Below are 21,761 nucleotides of genomic sequence, written 5' to 3' on the forward strand. Positions count from 1 at the left end.
TGTCTCTTAGTGCAATGTCTTGATATATATTGACTTTTCTTTGAAATGTTCCTTTTTTGCTGGTTGCAATGGACACATCTTCTGATATAAGGTTCCTGATCCATTTAGCTTACATATCTTTTCTTGCCACTTAAATTCCATGAAATATTCTTTGAAGTTCGTGGCATAAGTACCCAACTGGATCAACCATTCTTCTCAGAACATATCCATCAGACCAAGTTGTAAAGTGTCTGGATTCTGGAAGCTGGTCCATGTAAATTTTGTATGTTGTACACCCACAGGGTAAGCTGCTAATAGTTGCACACCCACTGATAGTACGACAGTCTGTACTCATCTAAAAGAAATTGAATTTCTCTTGAGAAAAAGACTGAATTCTCTTTTTTCCTTTTCTTCTTATGTTTTTTGAAAATAGTCCCTCTTTAAATTCTTAGAAAAATAATAATCTAACTTTAAATCAGGAATAAATAACCTAGCCCATCTTTTAAAACAAGAAAGACTAGCCTATTATTTTTATATTTTTCAAAAACATCAACCTGTCATGTAAACCCAAAAATAAAAATAACCCTAGCTTTCCTTGTCTGAAATTGCTTTCAGTTTCTGTTTGTAATATATGTAGCTCCTGATGATGATCCTGTGGCCAGTAGTGGTGATGAGCTTGATGATTGATCATGTGTACACTGTAGACTTGTAGTAGGCCAATGGCCTCATAGCTTGCAGCATTGTTTTTGGACTTTATAGGCCATTTAGAGCCTCATTTCTTATGTATTTTGCTATTTTGTCGATGATATGTATTGTACTCGGTGCCATTTTGATATATTCACCTTTACATGGTATATAAATGAGCAAACTTTGCATATTTTGTCTCTATTGGCTTGGAATCATGGTTTTACATCTTAAAAATAGTTTTGTTTCATTAAAAATTAATTATTTAATGTATTTTTTAAAACCGGTTCGTTTAGACCAAACCAGTCCCGGTTAGACCGGTTCCGGTCGGTAAACCGGTTCATTAGGTGGACTGGTCCGGTCACGGTTCCGGTTTTAAAAACATTGGATGGTACCTAGAGAGGCTGAAAGCTTGAGTCCATCTTAGTCCCACTTGGATAGATTGCCCTGGTTAGGAATCTAATCTGTGGCATTGTGGTGCCTAAATTGTTAAGAGACCTTGGATAGATTGCCCTAGTCAGGAATCTAGTCCATGGCATTACGGTGCCTAAACTCTTCATAGTTCATATAGTTTGAGATCTTCTGTATGAATACCTCCCTAGTTAAGAGGGAGTGTTGAAAAATGTAACTAGGTTCAGTCTTCATAAAATGTATTTGTCAAAAGAATTTTTATTATTGTTACAATGACTTATTAAAGCATGGGTTTCATGCTTGGGTCATCATTTTATTAGTCAAATTCCCCATTGTGGACTCCTAGGATTAATAAAGAGTCATTAGAGTCATTGTATATTTTATGAGACCCTTCTTGGGCTTTCGAACAATGTAAAAAGAATTATTTTTGAGTCAAAAATGAATTATGTAACCTCCACACCAAGTCGACCTCAAGAAGATCAAGTCGGCCTCAAGGAAGGAAATTCGACCTCATTGGAAGGCTATATATACAAGGCAATTCAACTTCATTTGGAGCATCTCACTCTCTCTCACATAGTTCGATATCTGAAGCTGGAAGCTAGAAGCTGGGAAAAGTGTGAAGGTGAAGAAGGAGGCTAAAAGGAGTGTGAGTTTGGTCAAGAAGGAAGGGAAGGACAAAATCGAAGTTTTGGTATCTCTCTCTCTCTCTCTCGTGTGGGATAGTTTAGGAGATTGAAGTCTCCTTGTCAAAGTCAAAGTTGCTATTGATGCCGGAAGCTGCCAAGTCAAAGTTGCTAGGGTCGAAGTGTTGTTGCTACTAGGTCGAAGGTTGGATCGAAGAAGGAAAGGTTGGCTTGGTGTGGAGGAGGTTTGTGTCTAGGTTGAAGAGTCTCAAGAAAACTATTGAAGGAAGAGATTTTGACTAGGTTTTCCCCTAAATAGGGGTTTTGCCCAGGCAGAGTACCTACATCTTGTGTCTTGTGTTTTTGTGATTTTCATGCACACATAATTTGGTAATTGCTTAATGAAAGATAATATAACAAATAAGTAAAAGAAACCAACATAATTCACAAGTAATTATCAAGAAAGAGAAATCTAACCCTAATCCTACAGCATTGATTTCTCAGCAAGACACTTATGGTATACGACAGTGATCTTTATTTAGCTGTAACCCTATCAAGTGTTTCAGATATAACAAAGATGTAGTGATTACAATATAAGATGACCGTATGTCCCACGACGATAACCTTGCGCTCTTGGGTACTAAGATTCATTATGGCAGCTATTTTGTTCGTATGATATTGTTGACACATGATGACAAGGATATATATAATTTTCAGTTATGTCATGAAACCTTACTATGAGACATGACAGTGACTACAGTGGCCATGCTATTATATCGACAGTGAAATATATGACAGAGACTGTGTTTTTGTGATGTAAGTGGTGTTGTCAATGTCCTTATTACAGCATCTTTGACATGGCAATGGGTTTTAGTATCAATGTATTTATAACTGCATAATTGTGATATGATAGCAGCTCTCCTGGACTTGTTTTTGTTCAATTCACAAATGAATTGTGAACTGACTCGGGTTGGCCTTCGGTGGTCTGATGTAATGATGTATATCTCTGGATTACTTTGTATCTCAGTTGAACAATTGATGAAATCTAATAGAAGAAGAAGAATTGATTGCAGATTTTCCCCTTTTGGGGTTTCGCCCAGGTCTCCGACCAATCCTGGTGTCTCTTTGTGTGCATGCTTTTCTTTTGATGTTCCTTTAATTGATTCGTTGCATGATGAAGTTGTTCTTTCTACATAATTGCACATGATGTAATAATGTTACAATGTTGTGGGGTGAATTTAATGTGTTTATGATGTAATGCAATTATCAAAGCAAAGAACAATATAGCCCTTATAAAAATTAACACATGTTACCTCCCAAACCTACACCCAATATAGTCCCTAATATAGATGTCGCAAACTAGAGGGTATGCAAGAGTACTGCCAACTTTGATCACAGCAACTACTCTCGCTTTTGGCTGGTTCTTTTCCAGCTCAAGGGGAGAATCCCTAATTGTTGTTGTGGATATACTAGTGATGCTAAAACAACAAACCAAAAAAAAAAAAAGCAAGCTCAAGAGGGGGTCCCTCATCGTTGTTGAAGATATGTCAGTGAAACTCGCACACAAAAGAGAGATCACATATTAGGGAGTTCCGCAAGATTAAATCATTGAAATTGAATGTTTTTTGCAGAACTGGTACCTCCTCTAAGGGCTATGGAGTCTACATTTGCTCAAGGAAGAATATGAACCATGTAAACCAAATTATCCATCCTGTTATAAATCAAATTTTCACATGCAGAGTATTTCTGATTATAACATTCAATAATTGCTTTAGCATTACATCAAATAACAGAGGACTGACTGAAGGTCACATGATAGTCTTTGCAGACTGCACAGACCTAAACCCTTGAAAGGTAGAGCAGAGACAAGCTACTTGACTAATAATGCTGACTACAGCAAGAACTTGGTGACCTGATTTGCAGAATAAGCAAAGAAATGAAAGGTATTACAATGGTTACATAGTCCTCCAAACTTGAAGCTCTATCAGTCTTAGTACTGGCCCTGGGGAACAAACCCCAGAATGACACCTTGTTTGAAGGAATAATCCTCTCTTTATCAGCTTAGAAAACATATTTTTTTAATATGATCATTGTTGACAAAGTCAACAAGGATCACCCTTATGTATCTTTCAATATTCTAATACCTAACTCACTCCCCAAAAGCATTGCCGGTCCACACTCAAACCACCTAGTTGCCTTTACACATATTTCATTATTTTATTGCCTAACTCCTTCCTTAAAATTAGCTCCAAAATCTTTGATAAAGTAAAAACTGATTTCCTCCATCCTTGCACTTGAACCCTACAAAACTAACCTCCAATCCTTCACCACCTGTAATGACTTTCCTAATACATGCATCCACGATTCCACCCCTCGACCTCTCTTTCTGTGACTCGAGCTCCAAAAATTGTGCTCTTATGTCCTTAGATCTTGTTGCCCACTTACAAGCAATCCAAAAGCCCTCTGAAATTCACACTTGGGGATAGATGAGGAAAACTAGTAGCTCAGTGCCTTCTAACAAATATCCATTTGATCTCCAAATCCCCCACTATCTCAACCTATCCATTGTCAAATTTCAGACAAGGTTGTGTGGCCTCTTCAAATGCACAGCATCTACCTTCTAATTTTCTTATATGTTTGGCAGGACAAGTAATAGCAGAGTTCTTGCTTATTAAGTTTGGGATAATTTAGCAAACTCGAAAAACATTATCCATTCGGCTTCCCTTGTCATTTGAATTGCTTTTCAAGTAGCTCAAAATGGTGCATGTCACTTTATGTTATAAGAGATCATATGGCACAGTTGGACGAATATGTAGGAAGGTATATCATTGTTTATTGATTACCAGGGCAAGCTTGATCAGAATTTAACAAAAAGAGGAAAAATAAGATCTTGCAGGTGCGAGATTTAGTGTTGTTCTGGAATAAGAGGCACAAATAACAAGGAAATCATAGTAAGTTTGTTAATTTAAACTCTTATCAGCCCTGATTTAATTTCACTCAACAATTTAACAATACCTAGAAAAATATTTTACTAAATAAATTTCAGAGCTGCTGAAAACTAAATACACTGATAATTAACAGGTAAATTTGCAGCGGAAATAAGTGAGAAATCAATGACAGGTACAGCAGAAAAACTCACCCACAAAACCCTTCTGAAAAATTTATTAACTCAGAAAATGGGTCAGACCCACAATATAATATACAGGAAATTATAGCTGCTAAGAAGACCTGTAACTCGGCCTCATCCTTCCTCCAATTCAACTTCTAGATTTCCTCCCTAAATCTCCTCAGCATCCTCTTGAATCTCCGTGGTCAAGTCAAGCCTTCTCACTTGGCAAATCACTTATTTAAATGTTCAAATGTTCAACAATGATTGTGTGTCTTAGCCTCTTCCCTTAGACTCAATTTATAACTTCATTAACGCCTAAATTGATAGCTGAGATTAAATCGTCAAGTTACTAAAAATAAGTCACTTAAATTAAGTAACTTTTCTTAGGCCTTCTTTTTGAAGTCATAAATAGCCTGCATGCCATGCATGCAACCCTCATGTATGTCTCATTTCTCATGCAACCTTAATGCATACCTTGCATGTCACATGCAACCCTTATGCATACCTCGCATGTTGCATGCAAGCTCCTAAAGAGGCAAAACAAGATCTTCCTAGCTAAGACACCAAGCTAGAAGACCTACCACAGCCACAGAATTCAACAAAGTTAGATCATCTATAGTTGGGCCAGTTCCAGATTGATGTTGCTGCTGGTCAAAATACCTTTCTTTCACTGACTTGGAGGGATAGATGAAAGAGCTGTCGGTTAATGGGCAGCATTTGAAACACTATTTTCAATAAAGACAAATGAGGCCTTTAAAAAAAACAAAAAAGGAGTCTTGTTGGGTAGTTTAAACTTTAGATGAATAAATTCAATTTCTTTGAATTGAAATTTTAAGTGGTCAAATATTATAGTTTTGTTTACATCCTTTCTCTTGTTTTTCTTAAGTTTGCCTCTTAATTTCAATAGGTTGTTCTACATTCACATCAACAATCCATATCTTACAGATATTTGAAGCAATGGGTTGACAGTTTCCCTTCAGGCCTTTGTTTAATGTAGAAGTGCCATGAAGGCCTGACTTGGCACTGAATCCTTGTCATATGTCCATACAGCTTGAGAGATATTTTTACCTTTGAGATCTTATTGGTAAATGTTAATCGATGTTGGCAAATTCTTAATTTTTAATGGCCAGTAGTTCAACCTCTTAACCTAAAGATGCAGTTGTAGCTATACGATTCTACTTGATGAAAAGCTACCATTCATGAATAGAATATTGCGGAGGTATTTGCAACCCATATGAGGATGTCACCATTTTTCTGAAATCGCTTTTATAGCAGAGCTTTGTGTGGCCATTTTGAGGAACTCAGTGGAACACATTGCATGTGCTGATTCCATCTCACAGAGATCATAGTATTATTGATACAACTGATGAAATCTCATTTAGAGTTGGAAAGAAACCATAGGAAGTGAAAATGAATACAACAAAGGTGCCAATAATTGCATAAAAGATGGCAGATAAGATAAGTTTATTAATCTGCCTGCAAATGAGCAAAACTAGGTCAATGGGAGTCAGGACTGTTCAGTACAAAGATTTCAATACAAAGTGGGAGTGCTAAGGCCACTCCAGTCTGAATTGCATTCATACAAAACTTGGCATTTGTTGAATGTGATTTGCGTGTGTAGAGGGACTCTCCTTTTCTCCTAATTTTGTCCCATATCACTCAACACAAGAAGGGCACATTCCCCAGAAAGGTATAACAGCAGCAGAGAGACCTTAGTCTTGGAAAAGTCGTTGGAGCATTGAACAGAGAAAAAGGCGTCACCAAGTGGCAACTTGTTATGGCAATCTCTAGTGGTGAATTTTGTTTTTACAACATCCTTTCTGTCGTTCTAACCTAATGGCACTCAGTCTGGAAATGTGTCTTTGAAGAGACCACTTCTCCTTTCATAATATCCAATAAATCATTACTAACAGAAAGAGGATAGTTTTATTGCCACATCGTGTGTACCCTAAAATTGCATCATAAATGATAACTCCCAACTTTCATACTCAAGAAAATGACTGTAAACCTGGATAGAAAATAGAATACAAGGGGCATAATTCCCTCAGTGTTGCGTACAGTGCATCAGCTATCTTCATTTCATGTGTATATGGGGACTCCTAGATGAGTATCTATGGGTTTTTTAACAAAAACTGCAAACAACTTGTAGGTATGAGTGCATCCATTGTCAACCAAAATACAGTCCTCTTTACCAGTTATGGTATCTCAAGCAAAGAAGAATTCTGCTTGTTGAAGGTTTTTGGATCCTGATAAGTTTTTAAATGCTGCTTGTTGAAAGTTTTTGGATCCTGATAAATTTTTCAATTCTGCTTGTCGAAAGTTTTTGGATCCTGATAAGTTTTTCAAGTGCTTCGTATTCACTTCCTTACAACTAACACAACATACATTTAAAAGTTAATATGGTCATAGACGCCTCATTCTGCATGCAAGGTATTACATCCTAGGGGTTGATATTTTCTATAACTCATTGCCTCTGTATGTAGGTTAAAGGGATAAATGTGTAGGAATATAAACAAGGAATAATGCCCAAAAATTGCCAAAGTCATTCAAAACCAGCCATTGCACTTAATCAGACCACCATCTTCTGCTAACAAAATCCCAACACACTAATGAGGCAACCCAAAAAATGGTAGGAGACAAGGGAGCGTGTGCACAGAGAGAGTAACTCCTTACTTACTCAATAAACAAACAACAAACACAATATAAAGAGATTATTAAACATATTAAAGTCAACAAAGAAACACTACTAAAGCCTTACAAAATAGAAAAGAATGAAATGATGATGAAATAAGAAGAGAGATGTGGTATATATGGTGGCCTTGTGCAGTATTGCAGGACTCAGACTCAGGGATAACACTGCTAGGTCCCTCTATTAGCAGGCTGAAGTGAAGTTCTCCCTCACGGAATTGAAAGTTGCAAGCAAAAGTGAGCAAAATGACCCCCAAAAAACTCAATAGACAAATTTGGGCCTCAACAGCTGATTTTTCAAAATTACACAGTTGACTCGTGTTTTCCCAATAACTCATGAGTCAACCAAGCTTTTCTCATTTCTAGTTTAACTTACCATTTAATCTACGAGTCCTGTGCATACCAAAACAGTTTTTGGTTCATGTCATAACATAATTTATTTCCAAGGCTTACAGCAACGCACATGCTTGAAATTACACTTTTCTTGCTCCAAGTATCATGGTCATATAACATTAAATGTAAATCTGTAATAGACAGATGTACAGACCTGAACAAAAATAAAACCTTATTTTTGATACATAAGAAAAAAACCCCAGAACATTTTCCATTTTAAAAACCAAAAACAAGGAAAAGAACTTATGCAAATAAAATTCATGTTTCTTTTGCACAAACCAAGGAGACATCTTAAGAAACCTTTAGACTGAGTGCAGCATGCCTGAAACTGTCCTCAAGGCCTTCACTCATCGTACATGTATATACAAGATCCCAGTTAGGTACGAGCTATTATGACAACTATAATCAAGATAATACAAAGGCAACACACAAAAGCTCTTCTTATGCTCCTAGAGGTCTGTGGCCTGCCCATAAGTAAAATCAACCCCCAACTAAACTTCAATCAATAACAAAAGGCTGTCACATGTACAAAAACACCGTCACACCTTCACAGCAATCATTCCTAGACATTCATGCATTCAAATTTCAGACAGCATCCTCTAGACCTAAACCCTAATCCATGCTTATAAAAGAATTGCTGTGCATCGAAAACCTCATTTTGAACATTTCTAAATAACAAATAGAATAATGAAGCAACATGAGGTTTCCATAATAATGAATCTCTTAACAACTTTTACAACTGGAGCAAGTGCATGTTGAAAAAAATCACCACTAATATTTGTTCAAAAAGGAACACTTCCTACATAGCTGTAAACAAAGCTCAAAGGGAAGCAATAATTACCTTCTTTTTTGTTTAATAGTTGAGGGTGTACAACAACAAGCATTGTAATGACCCCACCTGGAACCTCACCAACAGGGACTCTTGAGTCTGCAAGTGTCTTATTGTTCTCCAGGATTCTCCCCGCATTAATGAGTTTCATGTCATTTATTGTTTTAGGAGCATTTTCTTTGCCTAAAATGTACAAATAATACATTCATTAGTCATTAATATACAACAAAAAGGTAAAAGGAGCAATAAGATGAGGTTGGACATGCAAATAATAACAGAAAAAAATAAAAGTGGCACAAATGATGCCATCATTTATCCAATTGCAATCAAATACTCAAGGTGCCAACTGGACCGTAAATATGCTTTTATTACTAGCAAGGAGAGTGTACTCATTATATCTTGATTCTTGATATGTTTGGATCATAACATTTGCAAAACTAGGGTAGAAAGCAGGGGGGATGGGGGGGTGCCATAGCATTGTATAGTATGATTCAGTAAAAACAAATTAAGACCGAATGAAGCTAGAAAAGTAATGCAAATAACACTTACATAATTACCAAAAGAAAGAATACCTACATTACTTAAATTTTGAACATGAAAAAGACAGTGCACTTACAGCATACAATTTTCTTTCATGAGAATCTCAACTAAAATAAATAGTATCGTACTAACTAATATTAGAGAGAAGTGTAACATAGGAAAAATGGTCATAGTAATTTGGGCTAACATTAACAATTATTATATGAATCTTACCTTCCAAAAGTTTAAATATGAAGTAGTCGACTTTTTAAGATATAGTAGTTAGATTTAGCTTAGTGATTGTAATAAAGAGAGAGGAATAATTCTCTGAAGAGCATCATGTAGCCTCTCTTTCACAGTGTATTAGGGGCACTGTTCTTAAACAGTGCTTGAATATTCAATTATCCTTGGATATTGGTTATTGGATATTGAATACTTGATTATTTGGATATTTATTTGATTGGCATCACCTATTTGTTATTGCTGTTGTACGCACTGAATTATTCTCAGGCATATTGGATTATTTGCATTGTTGATGCATGAATCGGAAATAACGTGTTGGTTCAATGCAAGTGGTATGAAAGAAACAATCTCAGCACTTAAAGGTGTAAATCTTCTAGTCTATATGTCTAATCCCAAGTAGAAGAGAAATCATAGAAGCATTTTTAATGGCTATGGAGTGTCTAGATTTATCATGGTACACGGGTTTAACAGGCTAAAGATCATGAAAGCATGATAGTGAGATGATACTTGTTGACACCTAAAATACATAACAGTCATTTGTAAATTGACCAAAGTCCAGAGAACAAAACATCAGAAGCTTATAACTGAGAAGGTTATTACTTCTACAAGGATGTAAATTATGACCTAACACTAGATAATATCAAATGCATGACTACTGAACCAATGTACTGATCAGAAAAAGATACCTTCTCTACTGCCCTTGCCCCGTGTGACTGTTAGCATTATTTAATCAATAAGCCAAGTTTGAATACCTTCATACTAGTGCAAAGGGAGAAGAATAAGGCCTACTGGACATACAGAAGGGTAAGCTCGAAGCCTGCTAAGATTAGTCGTTGGATGTACCTACTGAAGGTTGCTGAAAAGAGTTCAAACTACACAATGGGGTGGCACAAGAAAATAAGAAGCTTCAAATACATAAATAGTTGGATAACATGGGAATAAAATACACCACGGCAGACTAAGCATGATATACATGTTGTAGAAAATGTTTATGTAGTCTTTCAATGAATGCGACCACATTCAGAATTGTGGCCTAGCAAAGAATTAAAAAAAATAAAATTAATGGTTGCAGTCAAATTCAGAGCAAACCAGACGTGAACCTTAAATACAACAGTTTGAAATGTTTGTGGACATTACATTCGAGTCTTCAGTCTCACTAGCTCAAAATCATAATCAGTCATAAGATCAAGTATATTGATGAAGAGGATTGACGATAATCTATCCAACTTTTAAAGATCTCACCTAGGAGCTGTGTTTGTCATCCCAATTTGTGTGTTGATCAATGATAATAGCTACTCAAACGAGATGTGCCACCAACAAACCATATCTTATTTATATTTTCCAATGGATGTTTATGAATTATTCTGCAAAGATCACCAAAAAGAGGCCTTGAACTTGTTGACCTAAATAATAAGGGGATTAGGTTTTTAAAAAAGTACAACCTCCATTAAAATTGGGTCATCTATCTGAGAATGGAACCCTATGCTCTCATAGCATACACACAATTAACATAATGTGTTTTCCATTAAGACCAGAGAATTCAATCACCACCAAAATATTATAGAAAATATTTAAATCATCCTAAGCTGCTTTGACCAGTACTCAAGCAGGCTAAAGTTTAAAACTTTCTCCATATTCAAAGCAATGCCTAAAGCAGAGAACCTAATGCAATTGCTGCTTTACAGAAGGATTCACACATTTTCTTATACATTTTTCAAGATAGCAACTGGTTCAGTTATAGTCACAACTACATTTACATTGCCCACTTTGATCAAAATTAGATATACTTGACTCTTAGAACAAAATTATAAGTTCACGAAGAGCCCTGTACCTTCCAATTTAGATGACAAGAACTGTTGATGCCTGCACATCAGCGTGCATGTATTGGTGCAATTTTCATAATTTTCATAAAACATAAGAACATGCACTAGAAGGTACTTTTGAATTACTAACGTCAAAAAGTTATCACAATCCCCAAATATGTTTTAAATGACTGCATCCCGAGGATTTCAAACCAATTATCTGCCTGTGCTTATCAAATTTGTAATTTTGTCAGAATTCCAAGGCAAGTCTTTTCCAGCAGAATTGTATCCACGTTCTTACAGCTTGCTCTCTGACTCCAATGCTGCAATTATTTTTGAAGTATGGAAATTTGGAGCCAGAGAATGTTAAAAAAGCCACAGGAAGGGATTCTTTTTGAGTTTTAACAGAAGCCAGCAGACAATGTTTCAGCTCTGTTGACTTAAGGACAACACTGTTATTGTTGAAACATTGCCAAAACTTTCTAATCTTCCTAAACCAATTAGAGTATGTATTTTGTATCAACTGCATAATCAAGGTGGAAGTATTTTAGCATCCATAATACCAGACGGGTGGATATGCTCGAAGGAAAAAAAAATGTCAAAATACTGCACAAGAGGTTGCTTCAGTCTTCTTTTCCTGACTTCTGCCCAACCTATCTGACTTGTTGCCCTAAATCAATTCAGTTTTCATTCACTTGCCCTTGCTCAACTCAAAAGTTGCTGCTCCATATCAGCTCAGTTTATAAAAAATTGCAAAACTTAAAAAAAGGGGAAACGGCCCATTTTATATAGCTCAATCCTCTAAATAAATCAATGATATATCATTCAAAAACTCGTCTCGCACTTGGCAACCAGTTCCAGTGGGTTTGGACATCCTTACTATAGAGGCCTTGTTCTTAGTTTTCATTACTTCATGTTGTATCTAGTATTTAGACTTCTTCTTTACTTCACTTTGAATTTTAGTATTTAGACATTTTCTTACATTTGTTTAGTTTTTTGTCTTTTTGTTCTTGGAAACGGTTTAGCACTTCCATATTCTATTTTTGATAGATATATTCATCAGTACCATTAACCTTTGTTTATGATCATTGTATAGCCAATGAGTCGAAATCAATAAGGCATCCCGCTTTTGGACAACCCCTCAATGAGTCAATGTCTGGACTTAATTTTTTGAAGAGGCTGATAACTTAACAATTTCTATTTAGAGACAATTAGGTAACAAAGGGACTTATTTTAGAAGTTTGGCCGACAATCCACTAGAATGCTGTCATCCTTGACCGTAATGCTGGAGGAATCATGGAAAAGAAAGCAGAGTACAACGTCCACAAGTCAAGATATCCATTTCTTTTAAATACATACGTTGCTTTAACCAGATCTTATTTTCTCACTTAATATTGTAGTTAAAAAATATTTAGAAGGATAAAAATCTATTGTAGCTTGTCAAACACTCAGATTATTGCATAAATCACAGAACAGAAATAGAAAACAAAGAAATTACACAATTCTGACCTTGTGGCCATTTTGCAAGTATGCTTTCCTTGAGAGTGGCAATTGTAGCAGCCGGTGCATATTTGTGAGGACCAATGTCTGTACCATCATTGAGTCGAAACTTCAGTTCCAGCAATTCCCCTCCTGCCATTGCAATTCTTGCTAGTATATATGTGGATCCAGGCACAACATGCCTTCCAATTCTTAATCCATTTATCACAAGTGCATTCTATAATCCTCACTTAAGAACTCAAAGCCTTGCAGGAGTAAAAGCAGTAAACAACGTAGAAGCTTTTATCTTACCAAAATACTTAGCAAGAGTAATAACTTATCTTAAACATCTGCTTATTCAATAAAAACTTTTCAAGAAACAGACCCAAATTCCAAGTCCTGAGGAGCACTTTCACAGCATTTTAAAACCCTCTGTAAAGTTCTGGTATGGAAGATAACATCTCAGTATGTTGAAGTCCGAATTTCTGACTTGCATTTATTGCACTGTGTAAATTAACTGCAAAAATCTAAATTGCCAAGAGGGTAATTCAAGTCAGCTCTTTTCACATGGACCAAGGTTCAATCCCCAAAAACATGCTTCGCCATCATAGTCACAACATTCCTATGGTGGACGTCAAATACAGTAACAAAATGATCAATCCAGCAGATACAATATGTACAGAAAGAAAAACAATATATTACAAGTTTTTAAAAAGGATTTATTATAATTTTACCCATAATTTATATTTCCTCCTAACAAATGCATATTTACAAGCTAATTTTGATTGTTTAACATTCAAAAAAGAACACAGGGTAGGATATTGAGCTAAAAAGTTCAACTGCTTTAAACCTAGCCTGGTGTGGTCGATCGGTCGGTTGACTGATCCGGCAATTCAAGATCCTTTTTCTGGGTTATTATGGCTATCTTCTGATATTGTTGTTTTAGGGAATGTATCTCATCCAATGAGGTAGATTCTAAATTCCGAGTGAGTTTCATGGAATAGGGATTCAAAATTAATAGATAATTGACTTTTTTTACATCATTTTAGAAACTGAAGTCTTAATACGGCCATAAAAAAAAGCTGTTAAAGTTTTAATGTTGAGTGAATCCTTCAACTTCCCATTAATAACATTGGACGGCTAATATAAAAAGCATTCTCCGATATAGAATTTAACTTTCAGAAACACGGTTTTATCTTTGAAATTTATTTATTTTTATATTATTAAAGGCAGGATACATCAAAACCCCGGTGTATTTTGTTTTTTCTTAAATGAATTGTTCCGAGGTTAAAACAAAAATCGTGACTACAAAATATTTTGATAATAAAGAAAAAAATTAACCCCGGGAGAAAATGAAAACAATTCAATAAAATTTGGGAAATTTCCACCATTATTACCTCTGAAATCCGTAGGATCAGCGGGTTGTTTGGTAATAACCAAAATCGAGGGCTGCAAGTAGAAGAACAATAATAAATATTGGAGACTCAAATTTAAACGTTTTTTAGGCTAAAGATTGGCGAAAAAAGAAACAATCGATCCGAAACCTGGAACAGAGGATGAAGTGCAGGGATGGAGGTCTAGAGATCGAATCCTTCCATTGCAGAGCCTTGCGGATATTTTTTGGAAAAATGCCGTTTGTGTTCTGACGTGTAAAAGAGCCAAAGATTTATTCTGAGTTGAACGTTGGCCCCGGTCTAAATACTGTTCACGCGTATACGTGTCACAAGACGGAGTGTCTGGGAAATGGATACAATTCTCCCCTGGGGATCTGTAGCCAGGGCTTTTCCCTAGCCAAGTGGTGAGTCTGCGTAGGTGAAACCCTCTTTGAATCGTATGAGAAGTATTTATTTTTTAAATGTCTTACAGTTATAATAAAAAATTAAAAAGTTTGGGAATAACTTTTTTTCCAATACCAAAAAATAAATATAAAATTCTAGGTAGATATAACTTTTGACAAAGTATCATAAAATATTGATAGGTAATTTTATCAAGATCATTGTGTGGCCAAAAATCTACCAAATTATATGCCCATGAAATTTAATATTGTCAAATTTTAAAGCATGTGTAAATTTATTTTATTTTATGTATTAATTATTTTATATTAAATAATAATAGTAAATTATATTATAATAAATGAAATTTAATATTGATATCGCATTTTAACGTATATGTAAATTGTCAACCGCCATATTTTATCTTACATTTTGATTTATTTTATGCATTAATTTTTTAAAATTAAATAATAATAATAAATTATATTTTAATAAATATGATTTCTTTACTGATTGATAGATTCGGATAGATTTATTTTATGTATTAATCCTTTAATATTAAATTATAATAATAACTATGATTCCTTTTACTGATTGATAGATTCGAGTGGTTTATGATGTAATTTTACATTTTGATTTATTTTATTTTATGTATTAATTTTTTAATATTAAATAATAATAATAAATTATATTTTAAGAAATATGATTTTTGTTATTAAGATAGATTTATGTTTATGATGAAATTACACTGGTTTATTTTGTAAATGTTAGTTATATAAAATTAAATGGATTGGTAGTTTAGTATTTATGTGATATGAAGTTAATTTTGGTAATTATCGTTGTTTTCATCTTTGTGCTATGTTAATTTTTTGAGTTATTATTATAGTTATTCTAGTTATAATAGTGAGATTAAATTTTGGATCTCTTAGTTTTCGCAAGTTAATATCATTTAGATCATCAATTGAGATGTCCCATAAACTAATTATACACATATTTTATTTTTCTTATTATAAATTAATTAAATATATTTTTTTCTATTTTAAAAATAAATATGTGTTATTATTTTAAGGTGTTTTCTAATTCTAAAAAATCAAAGACAGCTGGATTGTGGAGAATTCAAAACTCAAATTTGTGATTCCAATAAATTCTTTCATATTAAGAATAAATTAAAGAGGAAAATAGACGAAAAAGCAACCAAAATATCTACTAGATAAACTATGACTTTTATCATTATTGTTATATAGTAAAATTAATAATTTTTTAAATTATAATTATAGCATAAATCTAAATTTACTATAAAATAATTTATGTTTCTTTTACTTTAATAAATTATTTTTTTATTCAGAATCCTATGGTGTAAACATTTTGACTCAGCAGCGAAAATAAAATAAAATAAAAATAACCTTAGGTTAAAATAAAAATTCTATGTTATTATTTTTTTTATCATTTTTTGTTGGGTAGTTAAGGTAAATTTGAAATAGAAATAAAAATAAAAATAACCCTATGTTAAAATAAAATTATACATTATTATTTTTTTGTGTAGTTAAAGTGAATTTGACTTGGTCAAGTTAGCGGTGATTTTTGAGCTTGAGAACCCATGGTATTACCCATGATATTTATTTGGAATATAGCCCCTATTTAAAGGGGGAATTAAACGAGTCTAGATCCATCCTAACTCTAGATCTACGAAGCATCTAAAGGGATCAAATCTTTGAGGTGCAGATATCTTAGGATGCAAAAAGATTTGATCCCAACATGGAAGAGATGGTGTAATGTCCTAACTTGTAAACATTTTGACTAGGTCAAAATAAAATTGAAAAAACAAAAACAAAAAACAAAAAGACACTCTATGTTAAAATAAAAATTACTTCAAATTAATATAATAAAAATAAAAATATATGTTATTATTATTATTATTATTACTAATTTGTGTTGCATAGTTAAAGTAAACTTGACTTGTCATGTTATTGGTGGTTTTCTAGCTCCATGTTTATGAGAACCCATGGTATCTACCAAGCGTTGAGAGGGATCAAAGATCTTGAAATGCAAAACTCTGTGTGCTTGGTAGATCCAGATTTAAGACGGATCTAAGTTGATTTATTAATTTAACTTTATTTAACACTTAAGCTCACAACACATGAATGAATGAATGAATGATATATTTAATGTCCGCTAGACTAAAATTAGTCTATGGAACCAATTAACTACTCTTAATGCAATAACCAAAAATTTAACTTTGTTTAACACACTCACAACACAATGTAAAGCAATTAGCTACTCTCAATGCAATAACCAAAGCATTCATCACTAATTAAGGAAAATCATTTTTTATACACTTTTCTATTTATATCAATGGATATTAACTTTTATTTGGCACACTTCCAATGACATCAATGGATATTGACTTTTATTTGGCAATGGATATTGACTTTTATTTGGCACACTTCCACTGATAGCAATGGATATTGACTTTTATTTGGCACACTTGCATTGATTTGACCATTTGGGGTTTGAAGTCTTGTATATTTATTGAAATATTAGAGGATTATTATTATCAAACAAAATTATAAATCACATCAATTTTACCCCTATTGAGGGTCTTTTGAACCCCTATTAAGGTTCATCATCATCACGTCTTTTTCCTCATGCGTGCATCCAAAAACTGATGTAATTTATTGGAAGAATTTATCTAGAATAATTTTGCGTGATAATCATGAATCACAAAAACCTCCATTCTAAGTATTATTATCTCTGTGACCATTAAATAGTAGCATAGCAGACTTTAGACATTCAGCTTTGTATCATAAGATTGAAATCTAATTCAACTAGCATGCCCTACATTATAGAATATATGTTTTACTTCATCCTATATCTCAAAAAGAATTAATAATTCCCATTTGCATGGGACACTTATATTATCCAAGAAGTCAATTTTGGTTTCCATTATCAAACCCTAGTAAATTATTAAGTTAGGTAATGAATTTAGTTTATTTTGGATTTTTTTCTTTATCTTCGTATTTGAATGGTTTTTGTTTTTTTTGGTTGGGTATGTTATATGTGTATTAGGGTAAGGGTATAGATTTTTGGGAGCTATTAAAAAAATATAGAAAATGGATAAATTGATCAATGTACATTTAACCATTAATATCTTTTAATCTATAAGGTACTGGAATTAGAAATGGAAGTCCAAAAGGAATAAGATTTATTGCTCAAAAAGTGCATTCTCATCCTCATATTATCATTGTTCTAATTAAACTTTTCATTCCAAACAAGTAACTAACATCACATGTTTGTTGTCGTGGATAATTGAATAGTTTGTTATAGTTACATATGTCAACACCCAATCTCATAATAATAATAACTAACATACCTTTGATGCAGGGAAAGGAAAGGTCAAAGAAAATCAAGATTGTTTCATTGCTTAAACATTGTATAAGTGTTTTTTATAATCTATGAGTTGTCAATCAATATAGTATTTTATTACGTTAAAATTATTGAAATTGCATCTATATTAAAGTTTGTAATATATATTCAATTCACTTTTTGGCAAAGTTGAGAAATGTCCAAAAATTTCTTAGAAGTTGGAATGAACCACTGTCATGGATTGCCTTTCAAGGTAGCCTATTAAAGGGATGACGAGTGGTATACAGTGGAAGAGAATAGAGGAGAAGAAGGGTAATTCTAGAGAGTTCTAAGAGGCAGTATGCTCAAAGACTATAGGACAAAGGAGACATATGTGCCTAGCCACACATGAGAAAAGATTGGTGTTGAGTTCAATCCCCTTGAAATTTTGTTTTTTCTAGTGAGTAACAATGCATAAGGTTTACTATGCATAGCTTACCCCTTTTTAATCAACTTCTCATAATGAAAATCTCTAGAATCTTTCCATTTTGGTTTTTGGAGTAAATCCCTATTGTTATGGCACATGACTAAGCACCTTTTTCTATGGTTTCTATCGTTGTGTTGTTTCATTTACATTAATGCATGTGCGTTATTTAATTTACCCATATCAACACAATCATATATCCATTATAACATTTCTACATAGAACCCTGTTTTTTGGGCATAAGAATTGTGCATGTGTCTTTTATATGTTGTGGGATTAACATGTTAATTGGCTTGTTTGCTAGTGTAAATATCACATCTACAACAATATGCCTCTTGCTCTATTTAATGATACGAAACACTAAAGTATTGCAATTACTAGTATATGAATGTGAATTGAACCTCCTCTTGCTCTATTTAATGATACGAAACACTAAAGTATTGCAATTACTAGTATATGAATGTGAATTCAACCTCTTGGAATTTGGTAGTAATCTAACAAAAATATCAATGTGACATGATATCTACAACCCCTCTATCATGCTTGATTGTTATGTATATAGTCTCATGTCTCAACCAGCAATGATTTGATTTCAATGTTATGATTAATTATTTGGATTGTTGATTTCACCCACAACTTCCTTGCTTAGTTTATTTGGGTTGTTGAAGCACTAGGACCCACTAATTGATGGCCATAGTGTTCATTCCTAGTTTATGGCGGTGTTTCTCTTTAGTTGATTCACTATTTAAGGCATATAAAACTCGCCTAAAGCCAACCCTTCATCCAATTCTTGCATAGTGCAGTGATATATTCTAAGTCACGTGATTTGGTAATTATCTTTGTAGAATGGGTTGTCAATTCTAAATTAGAATGTCACTGGTTGGTTTCCTTCACTATGGTGATAGCAATAGCTAAAAGGGACCACTTACATCCTATTATAATTTTGATTAGGAAGTGTTGGATATGAATTGAGTTCTAAATCAAAGTATATAAACTTAGTTTGCAAACAAATATAGGAGTGTTTTATGGTGCATATTGGAACATTGTTTGCTTTGACAATTTTATCAAATTATCTATATTTTCCCATTCAAGAATAAAGAATGAAAATTTGTTTGCATCAAAGATCTATGTTGACATAATGAATAAGTTATATGCATGTTATTTATGGATCATGAGGTATTAAAGTAGGTTCATTAGAGGCATGGAAATAGCTACCATGGGAAGCTAGAAGAGTTGACAAACTTCAACAAGAAGATCCAAGAGGAAAGTTGGTATTGGAGGCAGAAAGAAGATGAGATGGAAAAAGAACCTGTCAAATGTCAAGACTTCTTCGCCACTATGAGGGAAAAATTAGACGTGAGTAGATTACAACTCTTGTAATTGGAGGAGAAATTCACTCAAATAGATAATTGGCAAGAGAAGAGGTTCATCGAATTAACTACCTAGTTATACTAAGATTTGGTAGCAAAGAAGAGGCCTTAAAGAAGCTACAAGAAATTACATAATTGACCAAGAAAGTCCTTTATATTTTCATTATGGATGCCAACACCATGACAAGGTCAAGCATGATAGACTCACCTTCCAAGATCCTTCCTCAAGAGACCTTCATTGACTTTAAAAAACACACTAGAAGTTCCAAACCTATGAGAAAAATGGTCTAAGATAGATAAGGGTTAAGCAGGAAAAGGCAAGGGATTGTGACACCCCATTGTAGCTCAATGGAGGCCCAAGCTTGAAGACCTAGGATTTAAGGACAATAATCCAACACAAGTTTATCCCAAGCCACCTTTTTCAGGGTAAGAAGAATCAGAAAAGAAGCCATTCCCATGGAGGAAAAGGTACTTGGAAAAGGAGTGTGCAACAAGTTGTTCAAATCTACTTGTGGAATCTTGGAAGGGGGTAGAAAATAAATGATTATGTCATCCATATATGCTCCAACTCTTGAGGGGCCAAGCAAACAAGCTAGCAAGCATCATCAAAAACTAAAAAGGTATGGAATAATATATTTAGTTTGTTTTATTATTAAAGTAGGGGCCATAAGGCTAACAATTGTTGGCATCTAAAAGGCCAAACAACCCATGTAGGAACTATATCTAGGATTGCATGTTGATTGGACATTGGGAGGCAAAATGTAGGAAGTTTCACCCAAAACTCCATCATAGAACTAAACACCCAAGAAGAAATCTTAAAGAGCCATGGTCAAGGGAAAGGAGAATCTGATTGCACTTGCAACTGAAGGACTAACAATTTTCAAATGACCTATTGCAGAAGTAAATGTTATCCTTGACGATGATATGGATGATAAGCTTATGCTAGAGGCAACTCCTAATTAGCCCCTATTCTTTGTCCTAGAATGGAGGCTACACCCTCTCTTATAGATTCATCGAAGGATGCTTGAAGGAAAAGAAGCAGAAGATTGAAGGGATTTGAACCTCATGGGAACCAAAATCCTACAAATAAGGAGGTGTGATACAAATTGGATCCTCGTCAAAATTTCTTTGTCAAAATTTTAATAACAAATTAATTATTTTATTGACAAAATTGAGGAAATGTTCAAAATACCCTTTGAAGATGAAATGAACCACTGTGACAGTTTGCCTTTCAAAATAGTCCTTTAAAAATGAAGGGTATCATCAAGAAGCGCATTCAATGAAGAAGAAAGGAGAGACTAAGAGGAAATGAAGAAGGGTAGTTCTAGATAGGATAACTCTTAAAGGTAGTCAACTCAAAGATCCTAGGAAAAGGGAGACATTGTGCCTAGCCAAATGTGAGCAAAGATTATCGTTGATTTCAATCCACCTATAAATTTGTTTATGATAGTGAGTGACAATGCATAAGGTTCTATTTGCATAGTGTACCCTTGTTATTAATCAATTCCTCTTAATGAAAATCCCCTAGAACCTGGATTTTCCATTTAGATTTTTAAAGAAAAACTATATCGTTATGGCACAAGACTAAGCATTGTTTTTTGTGGTTGTTATGTCTGTTTTGGTTATAATCTAGTTGCAATGTTCGGTTTATATTAATTCATGTACACTATTTAATTTACCCATATCAAGACAATCCCATATCCATTACTGCATTTCTACCTTAAGCTTTATTCATTGGGCATAAGAAATTGCTTATGCATATGTTGATCCATATAAGGGACTTATAGCCATCTCGTTTCACCAACACAAATACCATGTGGAAATCAACTACTTATCTCAGTCTCAATTCTGTACAAAGGGATCTATCTTTTGATGGTTGTTGGGCCTCTATTTCTCTATCTCGTACAATGATCTTTGTTCTTGGGATGTTTGTAAGTACTAGAATATGTCAATTAATGCCCATTATTGCTAAGTGTAAGATGCACACGATACTTAGATAATAATCCAATAATCACTACGACTATGAGGAAAAGA

General features: G+C 33.9%; 1 protein-coding gene across 2 annotated transcripts; it reads right to left on the bottom strand.

The window, feature by feature from the left end:
• Positions 1–1,382: 1,382 nt before the first annotated feature.
• Positions 1,383–14,570, bottom strand: LOC149200663 (membrane-anchored ubiquitin-fold protein 3-like). Of its 2 annotated transcripts, XM_089402770.1 has the most exons (4): positions 14,304–14,570; positions 14,157–14,208; positions 12,790–13,286; positions 1,383–8,899 (listed from the first exon to the last, which is right to left on the bottom strand). In XM_089402770.1, exons 3-4 carry the CDS (start codon positions 12,917–12,919, stop codon positions 8,670–8,672), a joined length of 360 nt encoding a protein of 119 aa, XP_089258896.1. In that variant the 5' UTR covers positions 12,920–13,286; positions 14,157–14,208; positions 14,304–14,570; the 3' UTR covers positions 1,383–8,669. The 2 variants fall into 2 exon arrangements, with proteins under 2 accessions (XP_089258896.1, XP_089258897.1); XM_089402771.1 differs by lacking the exons at positions 14,157–14,208; positions 14,304–14,570 and having other exon boundaries at positions 12,790–13,307.
• Between the last annotated feature and the right edge of the window lie 7,191 nt (positions 14,571–21,761).

Source organism: Pinus tabuliformis, chromosome 2_1 (genome assembly GCF_031772625.1).
Source record: "Pinus tabuliformis cultivar Carrire ecotype Pingquan chromosome 2_1, CPIR1, whole genome shotgun sequence".
Lineage (NCBI taxonomy): Eukaryota > Viridiplantae > Streptophyta > Pinopsida > Pinales > Pinaceae > Pinus > Pinus tabuliformis.

Excerpts from the sequence above, each read along its gene's own strand:
- LOC149200663 (XM_089402770.1), bottom strand. The coding sequence starts at position 12,919 with ATGGCAGGAGGGGAATTGCTGGAACTGAAGTTTCGACTCAATGATGGT. Across the intron at positions 8,900-12,789 it reads ACTTGCAAAATGGCCACAAG|GCAAAGAAAATGCTCCTAAA; the intron begins GTCAGAATTGTG and ends TGTACATTTTAG.